Below are 27,135 nucleotides of genomic sequence, written 5' to 3'. Positions count from 1 at the left end.
TTTGGAATTTTTATGAATAAACAGCCAATGAAGCAATTGAAATTTAGTTAGATATGTACAGCTTCAATTGAACCAAGATGTCCATTCTTAATTCTTGTACTTATTTCCTCCACAGTACCTGCCCTGAGCATTCTCTAAGTCTACAGAGATCTCTCTTTTTCACAAGTTCCTTGAATACTCAATTCAGTGCTACTCATTTGATACTTAATAATTGTATTTGTCAGGGTTCTCCAGAAAAACAGAACCTAACGGAGATAGAGATATATGAGAGGGGATTTTTTTTTTTTTTTTTTTTTTTTTTTTTTTTGGACAGAGTCCTGCTGTGTCACCCAGGCTGGAGTGCAGTGGCGCGATCTCAGCTCACTGCAAGCTCCACCTCCCGGGTTCACACCATTCTCCAGCCTTAGCCTCCCGAGTAGCTGGGACTACAGGCACCCACCACTATGCCCGGCTAATTTTTTTTTTTTTTGTATTTTCAGTAGATATGCGGTTTTACTGTGTTAGCCAGGATGGTCTTGATCTCATGACCTCGTGATCCACCTGTCTCGGCCTCCCAAAGTGCTGGGATTACAGGTGTGAACCACCATGCCGAGCCAGTGAGGGGGATTTTTAACGAAAATTGGCTAATGTGGTTATGATGTGCCATGTGCCAGCTGGAGAACCAGAGAAGCCAGTGGCATCACTAAGTCCAAGTCCAAGGGACTTAGAACTTGGGGAGTTGCAATGCAACTCCCAGAATCCATAGGCCAGGGAACCTGGAGTTCTAAGGTTCAAGGGCAAGAGAAAATGGATGTCCTCGCTCCAGAAGAGAGAGTAAATCTGCCTTTCCTCTGCCTTTTCTATTCTGGTCCTCAACCAGTTGAATGGTGCCTGACCACTTTGGGTGAGGGCAGATCTTCTTTATTCAGTTCACTGATTCAAATGCCAGTCTCTTCTGGAAACATCCTCACAGAAACAGATCTACTCAGAAATAATGCCTTACCAGCTTTCTGAGTATCCCTTATTCCAGCCAAACTGATATCTAAAATTGACCATCACAATAATATATCGCTACCTGACCTAATTTATGGTGCTGACTTTTCATATTTCATATTCCTTAGGTTATGAAGTTTTCAAGGAGAAAGCACATAATTGACTTCTTTCTATCTCTATCTCTGATAACATCAGCATAGTGGTAGGGAATAGCAAGATCCTGTATTTGTCAGGATCCTACCAAAGAAAAAGAGCCAATTATATATACATATATATATATGGAAAATATTAAAGAGAGGTTGAAAGTTATAGAGGATATAATAAGGCCTAATGTATGCTAATTACCATTCCAGAGAGAATAAAACAAGGAATTGACTTATACAATTATGGAGCTGTATAAGTATAGCTGGGCAAGTTTGAAAACTGTATGGCAGGCTGGAAACTCTTGGGCAGGAGCCGATGATGCAGTCTACAGATAGATTTCTTCTTGTTCAGATAAACTTCAGTTTTGCTCTTAAGGCCTTTCAACTGATTGAATGAGGCCCACCTATATTATCAGGGATAATCTCCTTAAAGGTTATATAAAGTCTACTATAGATATTAACCACTTCTACAGAATACCTTCACAGCAACACTTAGATTAGTATTTAATTGAATAATTGTGTAATACACCCTAGACAAGTTGTCATATACAACTAACCATCACCGCGCATTCCTTATCAACTATGCATCCATTTGCATCTCCTTAAACCATATTTAGTCTCTAAATAAAGATAATAATAAAGTCATACTTTTGCCTAACACGCTACAACTGTCCTGCATAAAACTGAAAATGTGCTAACCCTTTCCCCATTAAAGGATACAAAGTTTCAGGCAATGTTCACCCTTCTTCTTGCTATCCTGCAACTTAAAAACTGTGATATAAAGTTAACTGTTATTAGTACATTTCACATTATATGATAAAGAAATAAGAGAGAGAAGAAAACAAAGATACTTGTCTAACTAATCAGGTGATTGTAACAGGTATTTATAACCACCTTCTTCCATTACCCATGCCATATTCCTTCTGCCTTCAGCAAGCACTTCAGATGCTCATGGTTCTTTACCTAGTGGGTGACACAAACTTTATTTCTGATGGGTCTGGGCCATTGGTAGTCCTGCCTGGATTGGGTTGTTGTAGTTTTCCATTAACCTTAATCATAGGGTATGATAAAATTAACAGATACCCTAAGAGATCCCCTGTATTCCAGACATATTCTTCCTTACCACATTATGGAGTAGTAGTTCAGATTCCCCTTGGTAGTCCAGATCAGTCGCTCCAGTCAACACCATAAGTCCCTTCTTAGCCTGTTGACTCCACAGTGACTGGGGGCAGTCTTAACTTCCAGTTTAATGGAATTAGTCTCCTGGTGGAGGAATTTCTCCCTTTGGAACTAAGACCTCTAAGCCAGTGGAGCATAAAATTATGAGAACAGGAAGAATAAATTTTGCTAGTGGATCACCAGGGTTAATAATGCATGGTGCCACTTTTGTTTCTACCACTTGATTCCTGACTATGGAGGGCAAAAAGTACCATTTATTGGATGCTGATTCAGAGCATATATATATAGCCCTCTGGAGATCTCTGCCCTACCTGCAAGTTGTTGCCACCTAGCTGGTGCTATAACTGAATCGTCAAAGGGCCATCCCATCATCCTATTAGGCCAGCTGCTTTAGCATGATAGGGAACATAGGCCAGTGAATTCCAGGAGCAGTGACTCATACTGCAATTATTTTGCTGTGACGTGAGTTCCTTGATCAGAAGCAATGTTGTATGGAATATCATGACAATGGGTAAAGCATTCCGTGAAACCGTGGATGGCAATTTTGGCAGATTATGGGGAAGGCAAATCTGTATCGAATGTCTGTTCTAGTAAGAACAAAATGCTACCCCTTCCATGATGGAAGTAGTTCAATGTACTCAACTACAAAGCTGACTGAGCAGCCAGAGAAATAGTGCCATACTTGGAGTCAGTGTTGTTGTCTGCTGCTGACTGGTTGGGCACTCAGCAGTAGCATCCAGGTTGGCCTTGGATAGTGGAAATCCATGTTGCTGAGCCTATGTATGACCTCCATTCTTGCCACCATGGCCACTTTGTTCCTGAGCCATGAGCAAAGAGGATACCAGTTAGCCTCTTTCCCCAGCCCTGTTCTGACAGAGATGGCTGGAATAGAGACTGACTGGTTTCCACAGACTTGATTATCCTATATTCTCTTCATCATTAAAATCCTCCTCTGCTAAGACCACCTTTGGTGAGAATTTTATGGGATACATCCTTCTTTTCTTTCCTTCTTCTTTTCTTTTTTTTTCCCATTGAGAGAGGTCTGTCCTGGCCGGGTGTGATAGCTCATGCCTGTAATCCCACCACTTTCGGAGGTTGAGGCAAGTGGATCGCTTGAGCCCCAGAGTTTGAGACCAGCCTGGGCAATATTGTGAAACCATCTCTTCAAAAACATACAAAAATTAGCCAGGTGTGGTGGTGCACTCCTGTAGTTCCAGCTACTTGGGAGGCTGAGGTGGGAGGATCACCTGAGCCCGAGGAGGTGGAGGCTGCAGTAAGCTGTAATTGTGCCACTGCACTTCAGCCTGAGCAATAGAGTGAGATCCTGTCTCAAAAAAAAAAAAAAAAAAAAAAAAAAAAAGGTCCGTCCAATGCCTCCTCTCAAATTTTTCAGCCCACTTATGATGGATTACTGAGTCTCAACTTCATTGGATTAAAAGATGCAAAGTATTGTTCCTGGGTGTGTCTGTGAGGGTATTGCCAAAGGAGATTAACATTTGAGTCAGTGGACTAGGAGAGGCAGACTCACCCTCAGTTTGGTGGGCACCATCTATTTACTCAGCTGCTAGCATGCCTGAATAAAAAGCAGGCAGAAGAATGTGAAAAGATTAGACTGGCTTAGCCTCCCAGCCTACATCTTTCTCTCATGCGGGATGCTTCCTGCCCTCTAACATCGAACTCCAAGTTCTTCAGCTTTGGGACTTGGACTGGCTTCCTTGCTCCTCAGCTTGCCGATGGCCTATTGTGGGACTCCGTGATCATGTGAGTTAATACTCCTTAATAAACTCCCCTTTATATATATATATATATATATATATATATATATATATATATATATATATGTGTGTGTGTGTGTGTGTGTGTGTGTGTATATATACATACATATGTGTGTGTGTGTGTGTGTGTGTGTGTGTATATATATATCTCCTATTAGTTCTGTCCTTCAGAGAACCCTGACTAATACAATGTTCTTTCCAAGTCCCTGACCATACAGCCAAATCATTGGCTACCACTCTAGAATATAGTTAAACATCAGCCAGGTGTGGTGGCTCAAGCCTGTAATCCCAGCACTTTGGGAGGCTGAGATGGGCGGATCACGAGGTCAGGAGATCAGAACCATCCTGGCTAACACGGTGAAACCCCATCTCTACTAAAACTACAAAAAAATTAGCCAGGCATGGTGGCAGGTGCCTGTAGTCCTAGCTACTCAGGAGGCTGAGGCGGGAGAATGGCGTGAACCTGGGAGACGGAGCTTGCAGTGAGCTGAGATCGGGCCACTGCACTCCAGCCTGGGTGACAGAGCAAGACTCCATCAGAAAGAAAGAAAGAAAGAGAGAGAGAGAGAGAGAGAGAGAGAAAGAATATAGTTAAACATCTGGTTATTTCTCCTTTCAACAAAGCACACAACCAGGTGCACTCCTCTTAATTCTGCCCACTGGGAGGACTTATCTTCACCAATTTCCTTTAGGAATGTCCCAGAAAGAAGTTGTAGGTGCTCTAACTGTCCACTTTAAGGCAGTGCCTGCATATCATAGAGAACCATTTGTAAATCAAACATGAGTTTTCTCTTCCTCAGTCAATTGATTGTAGAGAACTCCTCATGTCATCTTCAGCGCAGGCAGTGAGAAAAAAGGTAATGCAGCAAGGGTAGGGGCCATGGACATTTGGGTCACTTCCTCATGTTACTTACTTATGACTTCAGGGCTTGCTCAAGCTCAATCTTACATAAACCACTTCCATTTGATAATGGTGTGCAGCCATTAACACCAACTTTATGACTTGGTAGGTCAGATAGCACATAGTTCATGATGGGCAGCGTGGGTCACATGGTAACTTGATGGCCTGTGGTTAAGTGCTTAGTTGCTACTAAAGTTTGGCTTAACTGTTTCTCAAAAGAGTAGTTTTCCAATGAGGATGGAAGGACTTCACTCCAAAATCGTAAAGGTTCACCCTGTGATGCACCTGCAGAGACCTGCCAAAGACTCCGAACAGCGTCTCTATCTGCCACTAACACTTCAAGCACCGTTGGATCTGCTGGATTATTTGGCACAATTGTCAGAGCAGCTCCACAGCAACCTCGACCTGTTGCGATCATTCTTTTGTTCTGGGCCTCCCTTCAAATCTAGCAGCTTTTTAGGTCATTTAGTGAGTGGGCTGAAGTGGCACACCTAAATGAGAAAATATGTTAACTCCAAAATCCAAAAAAGCTGACTAGGCATTGTGTCTCCCTTTTGGTTATAGGAGGTGCCAGATGCAATACCTCATTCTTCACCTTAATAGGGATGTCCCTTATACTACTTGACCTCTGGAAATTACAAAGGTGGAAAGCCTTTGGAGACCCACCAATTTCAGTTGTAGGAATATACCCAACTGTAATGTATATATGTGTCACCAAAAAATATTTACTAGAATATTAATAGCATCAGTGTTCATGATAGCCTCAAGCTGGATACTATCCAAATGCCCATTAAGCAAAATGGATAAACTATGGTATATTCATTCATTAGAGTGCTATATAGCAGTGAAAATCAACAATATAAAGTTATGTTTAAAAAAAAATATGCAACTGTTACATATTACATGTTATATACACAATTACACACATAATGATGCATTTAACAAAGGGTGCCAGACCCAGTAGAGTATATTTAATATTATTCACATACAGTATAAAACCTGGCAAAACTAAATTATAATGGAAATCATGATAGTGGATGCCCTTGTTGGAGTGGGGGCATTACTTGGAAGAGATTACAAGGGGGAATTCTAGGGTGCCGGTAATGTTGTGTTTCATTATCTCAGTGCTGTTTACACAGGTATGTTGTGTTTGTGAAAACCTATCAAGCTGTACATATGTGTACATTTCTGTGTATTTGTTATACTTTAAGAAGAAGTTGGCTGGGCTGGGCGTGGTGGCTCATGCCTATAATCCTAGCACTTTGGGAGGCCAAGGTGGGTGGATCACGAGGAGGTCAGGAGATTGAGACCATCCTGGCTAACACGGTGAAACTCCCTCTCTACTAAAACTACAAAAAATTAGCCAGACGTGGTGGCGGGCACCTGTAGTGCCAGCTACTCGGGAGGCTGAGGCAGGAGAATGGCATGAACCTGGGAGGCAGAGCTTGCAGTGAGCCGAGATCGCACCACTGCACTCCAGCCTGGGCAACAGAGCGAGACTCTGTCTCAAAAAAAAGAAGTTGGCCAGGCGTGGTGGCTCGTGCCTGTAATCCCAGCACATTGGGAGACTGAGGTGGGTGGATCACCTGAGGTCAGGAGTTCGAGAACAGCCTAGCCAACATGGTGAAACCCTGTCTGTACTAAAAATACAAAAATTAGCTGGGCGTAGTGGCAGGTGCTGGGAGGCAGAGGTTGCAGTGAGCTGAGATCGCACCACTGCATACCAGCCTGGGCAACAGAGTGAGACTCCGTCTCAAAAATAAAAAAAAAGAAAAAAAAAAGTTTACAAATAACACTAAAAACACTTTTAATTTTATCTTTTTGGCTTGTCATATTAGTTTCTGACATTAGATATTGTCAAAATTCTGGACTTAAGTATGCAACAAATCAGAACTAAAGTGTGTCTGGGGGGTTCTTTTGAGTGTTCAGACTGAAGTTTTTCAGTTTAATTTATAGAGATAACTGCCCTTACTTCCCCTCCCCATTAATGTTGAAGTAATGAACTAATGGTGCCATCTCCTGGCCTCTTTCTAGGCTCTCATCATAACAGCTGCCTCCTGTTTCCCTTTCAACCTCTGGCCACTTGTCTCTTTCCTTTAGTAAAAATAGCAAAGTGCCAAGCTAACTAGTGATCATGTTATTTTAAACATGCAGCAGCCTATTTTTAGTCCTGGCATTTAAAGTTTTAGCTATTTTGGCAGTAATCTAATCAGGACTACAGGGTGAAATTCACTTTGAATTTCAGTCTAGGACTGTGATCAGTATACTTTTTGTTCATTAATAACTGGCACTATGCTGATTAAAGAAAAAACAATGTTGAAAGTGAACCAAAGAGATGTGATAGAGGAGGTGGTGTGGGTAAGTCGTTGGAATAGTGACAGCCAGATAAAGGAGGCTGTAGAAAACATCTAGTCTAAGGTTTCTCAAAGCATGGTCCTTCTGACCACCTCCACCAGAATAACTATAGACCTGGTAAACTACAGTCTCTAGAGATGGCACAGGAACCTGCATTTTGAAAGTGATTCCAGTAAGCACAAACATTTGAGAACCATTTCATTAGTTTATTTTACTCATTTTACATATAACAAAAATGACGTGGCCAGGTTAAGTGACTTGCCCAAGTTCATAGAGCTTATTACTTGTAGAATCAGAACTAGAACAAGACACTGTAGGAACCTGAGAGGACACTTTTAACTTTGAGGTGTTAGAGAAGTCTAATAATACCTTTTGGTTAATCAGACAAAACCTGTAGCTATCCTTATAGTAAATTTTAAATAATTTTTATTTTATTTTGAGCTCCAGAAGAGACGATAAATTATGTGTTATGAATTCATCTCTCAGGCTAGTACTGTAGAATCACAGCCTTTAACTGGATGCATATGTTATCTTTAGTGAGAAGTTTGATTTTCTAGATAATAATAGCAGGCAGAAGATTCACACAGATATATGACAAATGAAGTGGAAACATATTAATTCGAGTATCTGAAAGATGGTAGCAGAAATCACTTAAGAATAGGACATCCCTAAGTTCAAATTCTAACTATTACATAAGCAAATTCCTTAAACTTTCTGAATTTTAGCCTCCTATCTTGGTAAAATAGTAGTTATTACCTCAAAGAATTGTTACCTCCTATCTTGGTAAAATAGTAGTTCTTACCTCAAATAATTGTTGTGAGGACTAAGATAATCTTTGCAAAGAGTGTGACATATAATAGTCACTCATTATGCAATAATTATTTGTTTCTAAAGGTTAGGTTAATTTCTCAAGTTTAGCCTTCTTCATCTCCCTTTTGAAAACTGTTCTTTGGTTGTATTTTGTTTGTTTGTTTTTGTTTTTTGTTTGTTTTTTGAGACGGAGTCTCGTTCTGTTGCCAGGCTGGAGTGCAGTGGCATCTCACTGCAACCTCCGACCCCCTGGTTGAAGCGATTCTCCTGCCTCAGCCTCCCGAGTAGCTGGGATTACATGCACGTACCATCACGTCCAGCTAATTTTTGTATTTGTAGTAGAGACAGGGTTTCACCGTGTTGGCCAGGAATGTCTTGATCTCCTGACCTCATGATCTACCTGCCTCGACCTCCCAAAGTGCTGGGATTACAGGCATGAGCCACTGTACCCAGCCTGTTCTTTGGTTTTTATCAAATTGTAGAAAGCCTAAAATATGCTGACTGGTTAGTGTCATTGTTGGCAAATTTGGTTATGCCACCTCATGTAAAGAACATATCAGGTAAGTGTGTATAGTCTTTGACACAGAACCATTGTTCTAGTGAAAATACAGAGATGAAGTATGCCAGCCAGTGCCTTGGGGATAAAGAAATCAAACTAGTTCGACATCCTGGAGGCCTTTTAAGTCTCTTGTTTTAGTGTCATATGGTTATAGAATGAAAAGATGAAGTTCTCCAGTTATTTTGTTCACTCATTCGCAAACATTTGTTGAGTCTGGATGTCATATGCTAGAAATAGTTGCTGGTGATACTGATATAAAGACATAGTTGTCTTTATAAAGTTTATAGTCTCATAGAGGAAGTCAGATATGTAAAACAAGCCCAATGGAGGCATATATGTGTTTTTGTTTGTTTGTTTGAGACAGAGTCTTGCTCTCTCACCCATGCTGGAGTGCAGTGGTGTGATCGCAGCTCACTGCAGCCTCGACCCTCCAGGCTCCAGTGATTCTGCCAAGTAGCTGGGACTATAGGCAGTTGCTACCATGCCTTCCTAATTTTTATGTATTTTGTAGAGACCAGGTTTCACCATGATGCCCAGGCTGATCTCGTACTCCTGGGCTCAAGCAATCTGCTCACCTTGGCCTCCCAGAGTGCTGGGATTCCAAGCATGAGCCACCACACCTGGCCCAAATTTACTTTTTATTTGCTCATTCTCACAGGAAGTATAGGGGTGATTTGAGAAGAAATGACCCTAAAACCAAAAAGGCCAATGCAAAAGTTCCAGTGAGCAAAGTTGAAAAAATAAGTATCTGAGCTAGTGCATCTCAAAATGTGGTGCTCAGACCACCAGAGGAACTGATAAATAATGCAGATTCCCAGGTCATCACCTCAGGCATCTGATTTAGGATTTCTGTAGGATTTAGGAGAACCAGTCTAAACTAGAAATTTTTTATTGGTATAATTGACAAGACTTAGTGACTAACATAGGTAGTGGTGCAGGGTAGTAAGAAAGAATAGTAGTTAGAGATGACTTGGGTCTGTAGTATTGTGAAGTGTCTGAAATGATGCACTGTAGGTGATGGCAAGGGAAAATATAGGTCATGGCCTTGGATGTATATTTGAAGACTGAGAAGTTGAAGGGTAGGTGAGACAAGATAGTTGGGTGGGCTGATTACCCACTTGGGAAGTTGCTCAGAAGTTCATGTGGAGAGGATGACTGTGTTCTCAACTTAGCTGCACATCATACCTTCCTGGTTGTCTGATATTTGGGTCCCTGATCTAATTGGTATGGAAGATGGCCTAGATATCAGGATTTTAAAATCCTAGGTAGTTTTAGATGCAACAGAATTTCAGAGCCATTGATATAGGCTGATTTGGCCAGAGATGAGGTATATCATAGTATGAAAGTGGCAATGTTAACTAGGTAAAGCTGGTTCCACTCTGTATCTCTTGGCACAAGATGTGGGGGCAAAGGCACCAGAAGCAGTCCTGTCTTCGGGACGGAACCTGGGTTCAACTGAAATAAAAGGTAGGAAAATGCAAAGGAAGGGTGGGCAAGAGAATATGAGAGGCTTCTTCCTGGGTGGTGGCTGAGGGCAGGGATGAAAAGAACAACTGGATCAAGTGCTCCAGGTTACAAAGCTGGGGTTAAAGGCCCTGTGATGGCCACTGACAGCAATTTTTGCTGGGCTTTCAACCAGAATGTTGTTGAGCAGATCTCCTTGCTTCTCCAAAGAGAACATGTCCTCAGCATGCCCTAGAAGGAATGAGGGATGTGCCAAATTTTCCCTTTTTTTTTTTTTTTTTTTTTAGTGGCCTCTGGATTTATTTCCTAAGTTTTGATGGGCTGAAACTAGAGTGACCTGGGCATCAAGTGCTCTCTCCCCTGCAGACTGGTTATTAATAAGTATTGGACACCTGCTTGTATACAAAGTAATCTATTGTTATATTTTTTTCTCCAGATATCATAATAAAAATGGCATGAAAAAACAGCTGTGGCTGAATTTTCACTACTTTGAAGACAGGAATGTGAAGTCAAAGTCTATAAAGCAGAATGTCTGCCTGAAATTATATGAAATTAAAAATTAAAAATTCTCCAGTTATTTGTGATATATCTCTGTGTTGATATTCTACTGAGGTTCTTGTCATTTACTTTTAATCAGTTAAGAAAAAATAATTCTTCCATATGCTTCTTAAATATATGTATTTATATTACAAGATAAAGAACCAAATAATTGGTATTAGAAGACTGTACACTAAAATGGATGGTTTTAGCTATTCATAAAGAGCCTTCATCCCTGAGAGGTCGGAGAAGGAAAAAAAAAAAAAAAAAGACAATGCCAGGGTACAATGTAACTTCTTTTGATTGTTTTTTTTCCTTCAAAGTTTATCACTAGTACGATTAAAAGTAGTAAATCTTTCTCTAAAGCAATGTAGAGAAAAACAAAAACAAAAAACAAAACAAAAAAGTAGTGAAGTTATTAAAGTACTAAAAATGAAAATGCTTATATTACAAGCTATTTTTAACAGAACTTAATTGAAACCACATGAGTGAGAGACCTAATTTCAGGTCTGACTGAAAGAAACTCTATACTCAAGGTTTGCTGAAGTAGGGAATGTATAATATGTATAATCAGTCCTACACTATTTAATACATTACCTTATCCCAATAAAAACCTTCTTTAGCTAATACTATCGGTAGGATTTTTAAAAATTTGGTAATATAACTTACAGTATCTCAACAATTCCCTTCTTAAAACGCAATAATCCTATACAGTGAACAGAGTCCAGTTGTATAACTTGGAGAGATTTTAACTTGATTAGTCCTTGATGCTAAAGGGCTTTACTAATATTATACATTCATAAGAGTCAAATTTTCAAAACTTCAGGATTAAGAAAGATTATAACATCTATGAGTTATTTTGCAGTTAAATAATCTGTATAGTATTCATTTTTAACAAGGCATTCCTATGAAGATACTCTTATAATGATTTGACAAGGCTTTAAGCCACTAACAAAGCTATTTGTGATTTTGTGATTTCACTTGAAGATGAAATATGGAAAAGTTGTGAAGAAACATAGATGAAAATGTTAACGATGGAGGCTAGCATAAAATTTAGACCTGTGTTCTAAATTAATATTCAACTAAGTCAGCAACTCTTGTGGTAGTTTTAAAAGAAGAAATGTGATAAGCAGCGGGGAAGTAAGGAATGAAATAGAAGCCCTCCTCTTCTCTGCCTTCAAGCAGTTTATATTTCAAGTAGGATGAGAGAGAATGAGAATGAATTATTTGCTAGTTTCTAATCAGGTGGTAGGTTCCTGTGAGAAAGAATAATACTTGATTCATGGATTGGGCCTTGTGGGGTTGGAAGAAATAAACATTTGATAGTTTCACATTGCTGATGAAGAAAATATAGGTAGCTCTGAGAGGTAAATGTTTGGTCAGGGATATGTAATTTAGGAAGTGATAGAGCCAAGATATGGGGCAGGAGTATTTGAGTATAATATTTTTTTTCTTCTCCCCCGAAAAGGCACATTCAATATTTTTGTTTTATAGACTAGAGCACAAGGAAAGGTCGGAGGGAGGAAGGAATTGGAATTGGCATTGGCATTCAAGGCTTAGGAGTGGAGGATATAACAACTTCAATTATGATTAAGAGCAAGGAAAGGCTGGGTGCGGTGGCTCACACCTGTAATCCCAGCACTTTGGGAGGCCGAGGTGGGTGGATCACGAGGTCAGGAGATCGAGACCATCCTGGCTAACATGGTGAAACCCTGTCTCTACTAAAAATACAGAAAATTAGTTGGGCGTGGTGGCTGGCGCCTGTAGTCCCAGCTACTCAGGAGGCTGAGGCAGGAGAACCCAGGAGGCAGAGCTGGCAGTGAGCCAAGACCGCTCCACTGCACTCCAGCCTGGGTGACAGAGTGAGACTCTGTCTCAGAAAAAAAAAAATGGAAAGCAGAAGAAGCCTGCTGGCTGGTCACATGAGAAATCCAAAGAAGAATCCTATTGGCAAGTCCTTAGAAAAGGTTGTGTGCTTAATCTTATATCTGTTCCAGGCCTCAGAGGTCTTTCAGTGAATCTCCCTGGAAGAATATGAAAAAAGAATATGGGGTGAGGGGTTCATGGTTCATAGTTTTCATCTATTTTCAATGTAGGCTGTGATCTAAAAAAGGTTAATGAAACAACCCTTTTACTTCAGCATGTAACTAAACTTTATTTTTGAGCATTTAAAATTGTATCTTAAAATTTTATCTCATTAAAAACAAATCTCAGGTCATAAGTACCCCAAAAGTTCAGTTAAAAGTGTGTGAAAGAGCCAGGTACAGTGACTCATGCCTATAATCCCAGCACTTTGGGAGGCTGAAACAGGCAGGTCACTTGAGCCCAGGAGTTTGAGACCAGGCTGGGCAATGTAGGGAGACTCCATCTCTACAAGAAAAGTACAAACATTAGCTGGGAATGGTGGTGCTTGCCTGTAGTCTTAGCCACTCAGGAGTCTGAGATGGGAGAATTGCTTGAGCCTGGGAGGCAGGGTTGCAGTGAGCCATGGTCATGTCACTGCACTCCTGCCTGGGTGACAGAGTGAGACCCTATCTCAAAAAAAAAAAAAAAGTACATGAAAGTTGATGTCATTTCCATTCTTACATTTTTAACTAGAATGGTATTTTTTCCCACCTCTCTAAGATGTCATTCATCATGGTTTGTTCAGTTATGAATAGCCTTTTATGTTGTATATATAGCATATGTGTTTATGTAAAGGGTGTGACACCCAAATTTTCCAGATAAAAGTTATCTTCAACCTCTACTGCTCTACTCTTATTTTCTAACCTGAATTTTAAACTGTTTCATCATCTTACATGTTAAATCCTACCTTGACTCCATATGTTCTTCTAGCTAACCCATCATTCTTCATCCGTTTGCATTCATGTTTCCTAAAGAGTGTGCTTTCTACGTTCTCACAGACCCCTCACCTTTTACCCTTCGTAAACATACCCAAACACACACAATTTGGCCTTAGCTTTGTTTCTTCACTGACATTGTTCCCCTTAAGGCTCCCAGCAACCTCCTTGATGCTAATCTAAGGGGTATTTTTCAGTTCTCATCCTACCTAACTTCTTCCAGCTAATGATGTTATATAGACTAGTACTTTCTTCCTAAAAGCCTCTAGAAAAGAATGACTTCTCTGAAACATTCTGTGAAAGCCTCCAGGCCCTCATCTCATCTCTAGCTCACTCTTCCATTTCTTACAAAGGCTCCTTTTTTTCTGCCCAATCTTTAAGTTTTGGTGTTTCCTGGGGGTCTGTCCCGGGTCTTCTCATGCAACACTTGCACTGGGTGATCTCATATACTCATGGCTTTAGTTACCATGTCTGTGTAGCTGATCCCAAGTTTTTGTCTCTGTTATGGATATTGGTAGTGGACATGTGTCGTGACTTCCCCTGCATCTATCCATTTTCCTTCTAACTTTATCCTAAGTGAATTTTACATTTCTAAGCCATATGGTTTAGGTTGGATTGATCCCACCCATAGTTCCAGGGGTAGGCCTTTCATGGCATAAGCCAATTCATGTTAGCCCTCTCAACTCTGGCACAGTAATTGGTTCGGTGATGGGTCCAAGGCCTAAACTGATCCTATTGGGATTAAATATCAGAGCTTTTTTTCTTGGAATGCTGGGACAGACTTTTCTTTTTTTCTTGGACTTTTGTCTGAAAGGATATATCCTGGAAGCTGCTGGCAGCCAGCTTATGTCCACAGTTGGTGACACTGCCTGGGAATAGAGTCTGCACAGAAAAATTAGAGATGGGAAAAAGAAACTGAATTCTCAATACCATTGGTGCAGTCCTTGGATAAAGCTGTGCCTGAACTGTTCATCTGCACTAGATCCAGTTATGAGAGCTAATCAATTTCATTCTTTGCTTATGCTAGTTTTGTTTGGGTTTTCTATCATGTACAATGTAGAACATCCTGACTAATGGACTCAATCAAAATCTAGAGTTTCCCACATCATAGCATTTATCAAAATGTACTATAATTGCCTGTCAATTTTTTATTTTTATTTTTATTTTTTGGGACAGAGCCTTGCTCTTTGTCACCCAGGCTGGAGTGCAGTGGCACGATCTAGGCTCACTGCAAGCTCCGCCTCCTGGGTTCAAGCGATTCTCTTGCCTCAACCTCCTGAGTAGTGCTCGTACTACTACTTCTACTACTACTTCTACTACTACTACTACTACTACTACTACTACTACTACTACTACTAGGTATGCACCATCATGCCAGGCTAATTTTTCTATTTTTAGTACAGACAAGGGTTTTGCCATATTGGCCAGGCACATCTTGAACTCCTGACCTCAAGTGATACACCTGCTTTGACCACCCAAAGTGTTGGGATTACAGGCGTGAGCCACCACACCCAGCCTGTCAATTGTTTTTTCTCCCTAGACTGTAAAGTCCTTGAACATAGAAACTATGTCTTATTCTTTATTGTATTGCTGGATTCTAGCACAGACACATATTAAGAATATTAAATGTTTGAAAAATATTTGTTGTAATAATTTTTGTCATAGTTTTGTACACTTGAAATATAATTCAAGATGAGGATTTCAAGCCAATTTATATTTGAAGGAAAAGTTTGATTCCCTGAAATAACATCACAATCTGTAATAGCTTTTTCATTATTTAGTTTCTTAAGGGCAGGGCCTGTATCCATCTTGTTCCTATTGTATTCCTAGCACTTGGAACATAGTAGGTGCTTATTTTCACCATCCCTATTAGGTTGTTTCTGTTGCATACACAATTCTCTAATATCTTCTATCTTAAAAGAAAACCAGTTGTCCCTTTCCATCTCCTCTCTGCTCCCCATCTCAGCAAAAAAGAGTTGTTGTCTGCATTTGCTTTACCACTTCCTTTTTGCCCCCTTTATCTTTTGGAACCTGCTTCAGGCTTTCACTCACATTACTCCATTGAAACTGTTCTTGTCAGGATATCCATATTGACAAATCTAATGAACACTTGAATTTTCAGCACCATTCAACACAGTTGACTCATTTCTCTTTTTAGAGATGTTTTCTTCTCTTGTCTTACTGCTGCTCCTTCTCATTCTTCTATGTTGGATCTTTCTCTTCCAGACCTGTAAGTGTTATCCTCTTTGGGTCTTAGTTCTGAACCTTCTTCTTTATATACACACTCCCTTCATGTAAAGTCATCCATTCCATTATTGTAAATTCTGTCAGCTGGGCGCTATTGGGTGAACCCCACCCCCGATATTCAACATGGGTTCTTTTCTATTTCCCTAAGTGTCGGCTGGTCTGAGAAATAAAGGGAAAGAGTACAAAAGAGAGAAATTTTAAAGCTGGGTGTCCAGGGGAGACATCACATGTCAGCAGGTTCCATGATGCTTCCTGAGCCGTAAAACCAGCAAGTTATTAGCGATTTTCAAAAGAGGAGGGAGTGTATGAATAGGGTGTGGGTCACAGAGATCACATGCTTCACAAGGTAATAAAATATCACAAAGCAAATGGAGGCAGGGCGAGATCACAGGACGGGGTGAAATTAAAATTATTAATGAAGTTTCAGGCATGCATTGTCATTAATAACATCTTATCAGGAGACAGGGTTTGAGAGCAGACAACTGGTGTGACCAAAATTTATTAGGTGGGAATTTCCTCATCCTAATAAGCCTGGGAGCACTATGGGAGACCGGGTTATTTCATCCCTTTGTCTTTGACCGTAAAAGACAGCCGTCCCCAAAGCAGCCATTTTAGAGGCCTACCCTCAGGGATGCATTCTCTCTCTCAGGGATGTTCCTTGCTGAGAAAAAGAATTCAGCGATATGTCTCCTATTTGCTTTTGAAAGAAGAGAAATATGGCTCTGTTCTGCCCGGCTCACCGGCAGTCAGAGTTTAAAGTTATCTTCCTTGTTCCCTGAACATTGCTGTTATCCTGTTCTTTTATCAAGGTGCCCAGATTTCATATTGTTCAAACACACATGCTCTACAAACAATTTGTGCAGTTAACGCAATCATCACAGGGTCCTGAGGCAACATACATCCACCTCAGTTTACAAAGATGATGGGATTAAGAGATTAAAGATAGGCATAGGAAATCACAAGGGTATTGATTGGGGAAGTGATAAGTGTCCATGAAATCTTCACAATTTATGTTCAGAGATTGCAGTAAAAACAGGTGTAAGAAATTATAAAAGTATTAATTTGGGGAACTAATAAATGTCCATGAAATCTTCAGAATTATGTTCTTCTGCTATGGTTTCAGCCGGTCCCTCCATTCAGCATCCTGGACTTCCTGCAACAGGGCATGGTGGCTCACGCCTGTAATCCCAGCACTTTGGGAGGCTGAGGCGGGCAGATCACAAGGTCAGGAGATGGAGACCATCCTGGCTAACACAGTGAAACCCCGTCTTTACTAAAAATACAAACAAAACAAAACAAAACAAAATTAGCCACGTGTGGTGGCAGGTGCCTGTAGTCCCAGCTACTTGTGAGGCTGAGGCAGGAGAATGGCATGAACCTGGGAGTTCTGGGAGGCAGAGCTTGCAGTGAGCTGAGATCATGCCACTGTACTCCAGCCTGGGAGACAGAGTGAGACTCTTTCTCAAACATACATACATGCATATATACATAAATATAAATTCTGTCTAGAAGCTGACACCTCCCAAATTTCTCTCACTAATCCTAGCTTCTTCCCATATATTCTACTCAATATCTCCACGTGGATGTCTAATAGGCAATTCAAACTTAATACATCCAAACTTAACATGTTTGGTTTTCCTCTTAAAATCCATGTGTTCCTTGGTCTTTTAATCAGGAAATAACTTCCACTTAGTTGCTCACAGCAGAAACCTAGGAGTCATATTTTTCTTTTCTTCATTCCTAACAGAAGTGTGTATCTCCAAAATAACTTGCTCGCCACCATCAATTCTCTCCTAAAATACAGGTAGTCACGCATTTCATTTCTCTGGTTCCATTCTTCCTCTTTTAAAATTCCTTATCCACAGAACAGCCACAGTAGAATCGTAAATTGTGTCATGTCCCTCTCCTGTTTCAAACTCCTCTGATAGCTCCCATCACACTCAGTCTAACCTCCTTTCCATAATTTACAAGGTCCTACGTAATCTGGCCCCTCATACCTTTCTAACCATTTCAAACCATCTCCCATTCTCAGAGTATATTTTAGTTCTTCTGACCTCCTTTCTCCTCTTCAAACAGGCCAAAACCATTTCTCTCTTAGAGCCTTTGTACTTTTTCTTCTGTTTGCCAGAATATTCTTCACCACCTTCTTCCTATGGCTGGTTCCTTTTCATTCTTCACATCTTCGCTAAAATCACACATCTTTGGATAGGCCTTCCCTGACCACCCTATCTAAATTTGGTCTCCATCAGTTGCTTGCTATCCATGCTGTCTTTCATGGCTCCTAGCACAACTTGCAAACATCTTGTTTATTTTGTCTCTTCCCACAAAAAACAAAATTTCTAAGAATAAGGACTCTCTTGTTCAATACCATATTCCCGGTGCCTAGAGTAGAGTCTGAGATGTTGGAGGGACTCAAGAAATGTTTGTTGAATAAATCACCATTTATGTTTTCTGGTGCTTCAGAATGCTGCCATTTCCTTATTATATAGCAATAAATGGTCAGCTGGTTTAAGAGTTTTTAAAAGCGGGGTAACTTGAGCCCATCTATCTAAATGTTTTTCAGGCAGGTCTACTTCATCATCTTGATTTTGAATGTCTTGTTCTGAGATGTTATCAATGAAATTATAATTTGTTTCATGATAATTCAGCATAATTGAGACTATTCTTATTAACATGGTGGTTGAGGAAGATTTTAGTTTTATTGCCACCTTTTCCTATATGTAGTAACCAGCAAATGCCTATCGTAAAGAATGCCTGTCTTTTATGCTATCAGGAGGGGAATATTTGAAGCAGGTGGACAGAAATCCATAGACTGTTGGAGTTTTGAGGAGACTGAATCTTCTACCCTTGAATGAGAGTGTAGGCTTTATGTCTAATCTTTGTAACCCAGTAGTTCCACATTGATATAACATAGCATGAATGAGTAGATAATTATTTTCTTTCTCACATTTCCTCTTTGCTGACTTGTTAAACTTACAAAGGCTGCCTGTAAGACACCTCAGCTTCTCTGTGATAGGACGTAGTACTAAGTAAAAGGAAAAATAAAAGATAATATTCACTGATACTAAAATTGAAATATTTAAAATTTAATCTGAATAATTATGTATAGTTGTGTCCTCTTTTATTACAAACTTGTATCATTTCAGCACTCTCTGATTCTGTGACTTTAGTATTACACTGCAATGTAGGAGAAATGTGATGAATGATTGGAAATAAATCTAATTTTTTTCTGTACCTTTCAAGTATAAGACTAAATAAGACTATAGAAATAAAACCATTAAATGGTTAGATAATACTGAAAGTGTCTCTTATGCAAGGAGTTATATTCTTTTCCCTTACTATTAATATCTATAATTACCCATGAAGCAATTTTTTCCCACAGTGAAAGCACACAAGGTTATTGTATTTGCAAAGTTCCTTCTGAGGGGACCTGGAACTACTCTTTTCTGTGTCAGTCATGGACAGCCATTAGTCCTTAATGTCTTTGGTCCTTTATAGACAGACTTTAGCCTGTTTCCACTTGTACTCATTTAGTTTAGTGTAAAAACAAAACTTCCCCAAATGATTGCACCATTAATTGACAGATAGGATCTATGCTTCTGTTTATTTTTTAAAAACTGCATTGACTTTTTTTTTTAATACAAAAATTTCATTCTACATTCAAATGTTTTGTGAGAAAAATATACACAGCTTATTTTACTCTGTTAGAAATCTTTCAGCATTTGATGCCAGAGGATTATCTGAAATGTCTAGGTGAAATAGTACTGCTGTTTTGATCCTGTATTGCCCAGTAGCTTCTGGACCTTGGGTAATATACAGAGAAACTGAATTATTTTCAACCTAAGCACCTCAAATGTTACCTCCTCAGACTCTGCTGACACCCTCATTTCATTGCTTAGTTCTTACCAACTTCACAACAGTAGTCACTATCTGAAATAACTTTAAATACTGTCTCCTCACCTAGAAATCTAGCTCTTTTTTACTTTAGATCCCCACTGCCTAGAACGTAAATTATTGTGGAATGAATATGTCAGTATCTTAGTCATAAATAAATAGTGCTTTAAAAAAGTCTTGGAACATTGAAACTCAGTATTTTGGTTGCTGACAAATTCTGAAAGAGATATAAATTCTGCCTATTACATTTTCTTTTCTAAATATCTTCAGACCCTTATTTAGAGCATAAACTCTAGCTGCAAATCAGTGGGAGTTGGTAGCCACTTAAAGAAAATAAAATTTGATTTGTATACCTAATTAAATGAATTCTCAAAAAATATTTTTTTGTTTTTTGAGATAGGGCCCCCCTCTGTTGCCCAGGCTGAAGTGCAAGTGGCACTCACTGCAGCGTTGACTTCCCACACTCAAGATACCCTCCTACCTCAGCCACCCGAGTAGCTGGTACCACAGGTGTGCGCCGTGACCACACCTGTCTAATTTTTGTTTGGTATTTTTTTTGAGACAGTGTTTCACTCTTATTGCCCAGGTTGGAGTGCAATGGCACGATCTTGGCTCACTGCAACCTCCACCTACTGGGTTCAAGCAATTCTCCTGCCCCAGCCTCCCAAGTAGTTGGGATTGCAGGCATGCGCCACCATACTGGCTAATTTTTTGGAGATGGGGTTTCACCATGTTGGTCAGGCTGGTTGGGAACTCCTGACCTCAGGTGATCCACTCGCCATGGCCTCCCAAAGTGCTGGGATTACAGGCGTGAGCCACAGCGCCCGGCCACACCTGGCTAATTAAAAAAATTTTTTTTGTAGAGATGGGGTCTTACTGTTGACCAAGCTGGTCTGGAACTACTGAGCTCAAGCGATCTGCTTGCCTCTGCCTTGCAGTATTGGGATTACAGACGTGAGCTACCACGCCTGCCCAAAGTATTTTTATCCAGCCTTCCAACCATATACAAGTTATTTCCTAAATTTCTCTGAGGATTGCATCCCATTGTACAAGCTTCGTTATCCTGGAGGGGGAGTGAGTGAATGGATGGGGGTGCTGAAAATTTATAAGATTAGTTTGCTCCAAACTCTGGTATATTTTGGTTCCATGGGTTAAATAAGACTGTGAGGTCACATGTGAGCAACGTTTTTCTTTTTTTAGAAAGCGTTTCTTCCCTGTAACTTGGTTAAAATTCCACAGTTCCTCCCTTCTTCACACCTAACCATTAAGATAGATTAAAAATCTAAATAATTAGCGTAAAAGTTTAGATATCTGTACATACATGTCTTTAGGCTTCCTGACTTCGTTGGTTTCACCTGATTTTGTTGGTTACCAAGGAAACAGCCTAACTCCTGAGCCTCCAATCGCTAGCTCTTCCACGAGACTAATTCCTGATGTCAGGGTTTGAGGCACTAGTACAAACTCTGCCCGCAGTCCCTGCCCGAGGTCGTCTTTGCGGGGAGCCATGGCTGTGGCAGGGGTCCCGGCAGGTTCCTCCACCAGTCCCTGTGAGCCAGCCCCCGCGCTGTCCAGATCCCAGACCTCTCGCGGGCCGGAGCGGCCTTCTAAGGGCGGGCCTGGGGTCCTGGGCTCAAAGTCCAGCCTTGGCCGAGGCCCCACGGGTACGCTCGTGCGCCTTCCGTGCTCCAGGGGCCGCCAGACTCTCCCCGGCGCGGAATGGAGGTGTGAAGCCGCAGAAGCTAAGGAGGGGCTGACAAGGGAGAATAGGTTGCCCATGGTTCCCTACGCAACTCTGTGGGTGCGGGGAGTCGAAGGCTTCTGCACTCCAAGGCTCCTGGCATCGTCCCCGCGCCACCCTGGCGCAGCCTCTGATGGTAGCCGACAGCCTCACAGAGGAGGATCGAGACTGAGCCTACTCCCCCTACACATCCCTAGCCACCTTCCAGTCTTGTCCTCTCGGCACACGCCCCGCCCCGTGAGCTGCCACGTGACGGGAAACGCCAGTGCGCCTAATGGAGGTAGCTCCACCCCACGCCCCCGCCTTGCCCCTGCTCCGCGCGCCGCCACGTGATGCGGCCCACCTCCAGCCAATGAGCGCCGGCCTTGCCTCGCGCCCCGCCCCGCGCGCCGTGGCCGTTTGAAGTGACTAATTTCTGTCATATGACTGAGGCGCCCATGGGGGTGGCGGGGCGGCTCTAGGAGCAGGGGCCTACCAAGCGCCCAGCGGAGCGACCCCTGCCTGGCCGTGGGGAGCATGGCCCCTACGCTGTTCCAGAAGCTCTTCAGCAAGAAGACCGGGCTGGGCGCGCCCGGCCGCGACGCCCGGGATCCAGATTGCGGGTTCAGGTAGGGCGCTGTGGGGCGGGGGTCGCGGAGCCGATGGCCTTGTGGACTCTGGGCTCCAGGGGTGTTGGGGCCTTCGGTTTTCCGACCCAAGCGGAAGCGCCGCGCCGAGACCAGCATCTGGTCCTCGGTGGGGTGGAGCCGGCTGCTGGCTCGCGCTGAAGGGTTGGAGCGAGGTCCTACCTCTTCTCTTACCCCACCCGCCTCGCCGTTGCCCCTTCCCCCTTCTCCCGTCGGTTTGTTTACTACCTGACCCCAGCCACGCGCGACTCTGCTCCTCCGGATCTAGCACCGCGGCCTGAGACTTCGGGTCCACACGCCTTCCTGGCACCGAGTAGAGTTGGGCGCGGGCTGGATTGGACCTCAGCCGCCGTACTCCGGGCGGCGAAGTTCTCCCCTCCTCCCCGTGACCAGTTGTCCTCCGGGCGCTGCGTTCCAGCTCCGTTGGCGTTGTGGAGAGAGCGGCACGTTTGGCCAAGCTTCTGAGTTGAGAGAAGGCTGGAGGAGCAAGTAGGCAAGGTGCCGTTCTTTCAGGTTTCTTGGACGCTAAAATTGGAGGTGTGCGGTAACCGGACCGAGCGACCTTAATGTTATCGAAGGAGAAATGTGAAACTTGAGTTTAGAGTTACTACTGAAGCAAGACAACATTAAATGAAATCTGGCCTTGGAATTGGCCGTAGATTCTTCCTCTTTAGAACTGTTACTGAAAAGGAGTCTTAAAAATTGAAAATGTTAGCAGAGCATTTTGTGGTGGTACAGGCTTTGTTGATTTTTCGTTGTAGTACCTGTTGCTGGCAGAGTAGCTTTTCAGAATTGTAAGATTTGATATAAACCTGAATTCAAGGTGAAATTTAGTCGTTAAACCTGAGGAGATTATGTCCAAACAGCCTTTGTAAATATTGCAGTGTGGAAACTTGCAAATATAACTAGGCTAAATGTCAAATACCACACAAACTTGGTAGGATAGCAAAGAGCCCAGTTGTACAACAGTAGTAGAAACAACAAAAAAAGAGAGAATCTGTCAAATTTTGGAACAGGCAAAGTTGAAATGATTGTGCCACACTGGTTTAAGAAATTTTGCTATTCTTAAAATTATTCACTCTCTCTTGCTAATGCAGATCTCATCAGGAAACATTCAGTAAATGCATATGGAATTGAAGACATTTTTCTACGTATCTCTCTTTTCCCCTGAAAAATAAATGTGTCATGCTCATCTGTCTCTCTCTAAACATTTCTTTAGTGTTTTTCCTTTGAAAAATGAAAGTGCAGCTTAGATGATACTACATTGAGCCATCTACTAACTCAAGCGACAGTAGGAAACAGGTTTCGATAGGATATTTCAAAGGTGGCATTTGAATAGACAACTGCTTTCTATTTCTGGGCAAAGATTGACTTTGGGTACCTAGGTTTACAAGGGTCTCAAGTCGCTCATATGAAAAAACATTTTCACGTCTGTTTTTCAAAAATGTAAAGTCTACTATATAGTTGCGTAATACTATTTTACAGTTACCAAAGAACTTTCTCATCAGTTATCTTATTTGATGTTTCACAACAATCTTACGAGATAGAGCAAGTAGCAGTGCAGATAAGTATATATTTCTGCCAGTGGAAGTAAGAATTATCTGTAAGCCCAATAACTGCAGTACATTATAGAATTGTTCACTTTAAAAATAAAATGTGTGATTGTGAGCAATGAAAACTGATGAAACAGAATAGGCATATCTGAAGGAAAAAAAACCATTCTGGTTAATGTCACATAGCTAGTAACTTACAGATCTAATCAACCCAGGGTTTTTAAAAAACTATTTCATTGAGCTATAATTTATACACAATAAAGTATAATACATTTTAAGCATACATTGTATACAGTTGTATACCCACCACCCCTATGAAGTTTTAGAACACTTCCATTACCCAAAAAGTTCCCTCATGCTGTGTTGCAGCCTAACCCCTCCTCACCCAGGGCAGTCACTGATACTTTCTGTCATAATCTTGTGTCTGGCTTGTTTGTTGCTTTTATTAGTTCCCTCTTTTTTTTTTTTTTTTTGAGACAGGGTCTCTGTCAACAGGCTGGAGTGTGGTGGCGCGACCTCGCCTAAAGCACCGTCAATCTCCTAGGCTCAAGGGATCCTCTCACCTTGGCCTCCCAGAGTTCTGGCCTTACAGGGATGAGCTACCACACCCAGCTAGTTAATTCAATTTTATCACTGAATGGTATTCCATTGTATGGCTATACCATGATTTGTTTATTCACTCACTAGTTGGAGGACATTTGGTTTGTTTTTTTTTCCCAGATTTGGGCTATTATAAATAATGCTGCTGTTAATGTTTGTGTATAAGTCTTTATGTGGACATATATTTTCATTTCTCTTGGGTAGATACCTAGGAGTAGAGTTGCAGAGTCATATGCTAAGTGTTGTGTTTAACATAAAAAATTGTCAAACTTTTCCAAAATAGTTTTACCATTTTGTGTTCTCAGTAGCAATGCATGAAGATTACCGTTTCTTCACAATATCTTCAATATTGATACCGTTTTTTAATTAAAAATTTTTATTGTAAAAACCATGTAAAATTTACTTTTTTTTTTTTTTTTTTTGAGATAGGGTCTCACTTGTTGCTCAGGCTAGAGTGCCATGATACAATTAAGGCTCATTGCAGCCTTGACCTCCTGGGCTCAAGTGATCCTCCCACCTCAGCCTCCTGAGTAGCCTCCTAAATATCCTCCCACCTTGGCCTCCCAAAGTGCTGTAATTACAGGCGTGGGCCACCATGCCTGGCTGAAATTTACCGTCTTAATAGTTTTTTTATTCTTTTGATTATAGCCGTTCTAGTGGTATCTTGTGGTTTTAGTTTGCATTTCCAAAGTTCATATTCAGCATCTTTTTATGTAACCCAGGTTTTTGAGTAGACTAACATTTAGTTTTCATTCTAGTATACCATGCTTTCCTTGTTGGAATCCTTTTTTGGGTGTTTTGTTTTGTTGTAGTCAGCCTAACGCCTAAGTTGTTAAATCAGGCTTGGGTGTAGTTAGCCATTGGCAACTAACCGTAGCTCAGTTCCTAAGAGGCGGTTCCTAGAGTAACCGGTATACAAAACCCAGTAATTGTAAGCCACAGTAGGACTCTAGAATAGGAGAGACTTCTGATAAAGAAGCTTTAGGAACCTTTCTGTATTGTCTTCTATGGTTATCCCATTAGAAGAGATGGCCAGGGAATACCCACTTCCCTTGTCTTCACTCTAAGGTCTCTTACCATATAGAGTTCTATGTGCTTATCTAAGATTCTTGAACTGGAGATGAATTTGAAAAATATGGGGAGGGTATTTTTTCAGTCATTTAGAGAATTGAGACAGTAATGTGTTTTCTCCATTTAAAGAATTTGGGGGAAAAGGCACTTTCTAGGAGAAGATACTGCTTTATGTTTTCTCTATTTTCTTCCAGTAGAAGTAAGAAATATAAACCCAATAACTATAATACATATAGAAATTATTGTTTTGGGCTGGGTGTTGTGGCTTATACTTGTAATTCCAGCACTTTGGGAGGCCATGGCGGGAGGAGTGCTTGAGCCCAGGAGTTCAAGACCAGCCAGGGCAACATGGCAAAACCCCTGTCCCTACAAAAATTACCAAAAATTAGCCAGGTGTGGCAGCGTGTGCCTGTAGTCCTAGCTACATAGGATGCTAAGGTGGGAGGTTGCCTAGCCTGGGAGGTTAAGGCTGCAGTGATGAGCCATGATTGCGCCACTGCACCCTAGTCTGGGTGACAGAGTGAAATCCTGTCTCAAAAAAAAGATTGTTTTAAATAACTTCCTGAAAACTACTTTGGCAAGGAACGTTGGTTTTGAAGTGAAATGTTTGTAGGACATAATTAATGTTTGGTTAAATAATACCTGGATTTTTGTTACACAGGTTGAGTGTCCTTTACCTGAAATGCCTGGGACTAGAAGTGTTTTGGATTGTGGAATTTTTCAGATTTTTGAATACTTGTGTATACATAATGTGTTTTTTCAGAGGTGGGACCTAAGTCTAAATATATACCTCGTAAACATAGCACATAATTTATACGATACTTTTTAATGATTTTGTGCACGAAGTGTCGACTGCATTTTGACTCCTCACATGAAGTCAGGTGTGAAGTTTTCCACTGTGGTGTCTTGTCAGTGATCAAAATGATTTTGGATTAGAAATGCTCATCCTGTATTCCAAATATATGAACATTTATTCTGATTCTTTATATCAGGGATTCTTAATGTACTCAGCCTTTTAATTGGTCTTTCTGTGATCCCACCTTTTTCCAAACTACCCTCAATATGTCATACATTTTAAAAAGTGCCATTGTGACTGGGCGCGGTGGCTCACGCCTGTAATCCCAGCACTTTGGGAGGCCGAGGCGGGTGGATCACCTGAGGTCAGGAGTTTGAGACCAGCCTGGCCAATGTGGTGAAACCCTGTCTCTACTAAAAATACAAAAATCAGCTGAGCGTGGTGGCGGGGCGCCTGTAATCCCAGCTACTCAGGAGGCTGAGGCAGGAGAATTGCTTGAACCTGGAAGGCGGAGGTTGCAGTGAGCTGAGATCGCGCCATTGCACTCCAGCCTGGGTAACAGGAATGAAACTGCATCTCAAAAAGAAAAAAAAAACCTGCCAATTGTGGTCATGAACAGCAGACAAAATGAGACAAAAGGATGTATAGCATTTAATATCTTCATAAGGTTTATTTTAAGGATTCAGAGATAAGTCATGTAAAGAACTTAATGTGGTGCTTAGCACATGGCTTTCAGGAACCAGAAGTAGTTGTTACTGTTAATGATATCAGTCTTGTGTAAAAACCACTTAGTTTGGGCCCAGACTTATTAAAGAATGTCTTTTGCCTATTCTGCATAGTGTGGCTTTTGCCAATTCGCTAGCCTTTTTTTTTTTCCTGTCCAAATGACATTTTTTAAAAAGCCACTATAGTATTATTGTTAATAGAATTAACAGAAATTCCTTAATACAAGCCATTCTTAGTCCATATTCCAATTTTCTGTTATCTCAATATGTCTTTTTATGGTAAGTTTGTTTGAATCAGTCTTAAGAGTCTATATATTATTGCATTTGCAGTTAGGCAGCTTAAGTAAGTT

The 27,135-nt window shown here is 41.1% G+C and overlaps 1 protein-coding gene and 1 long non-coding RNA gene across 3 annotated transcripts in view; one reads left to right on the top strand and one right to left on the bottom strand.

Annotated features, from left to right (window-relative positions):
• Positions 1-14,317: 14,317 nt before the first annotated feature.
• LOC114678901 (uncharacterized) lies at positions 14,318-22,409 on the bottom strand. The gene is made up of 2 exons (XR_013418508.1): positions 22,269-22,409; positions 14,318-17,055 (listed from the first exon to the last, which is right to left on the bottom strand). It is a non-coding gene; the product is annotated as an uncharacterized LOC114678901 (long non-coding RNA).
• FNIP1 (folliculin interacting protein 1) overlaps positions 21,835-27,135 on the top strand; it is a 160,421-nt gene continuing 155,120 nt past the window's right edge. For both annotated transcript variants that reach the window (XM_015140715.3, XM_015140713.3), the window contains exon 1: positions 21,835-22,022. In XM_015140715.3, coding sequence (XP_014996201.1) covers positions 21,931-22,022 — 92 coding nt within the window. In that variant the 5' untranslated portion in view covers positions 21,835-21,930. The remainder of the gene's footprint in view (positions 22,023-27,135) is intronic.

The sequence above is a fragment of the Macaca mulatta genome, chromosome 6, assembly GCF_049350105.2.
Source record: "Macaca mulatta isolate MMU2019108-1 chromosome 6, T2T-MMU8v2.0, whole genome shotgun sequence".
Taxonomy (NCBI): Eukaryota; Metazoa; Chordata; class Mammalia; order Primates; family Cercopithecidae; genus Macaca; species Macaca mulatta.
The sequence above is the reverse complement of the archived record's forward strand: the minus strand, read 5'-3'. Positions and strand labels throughout refer to the sequence as shown.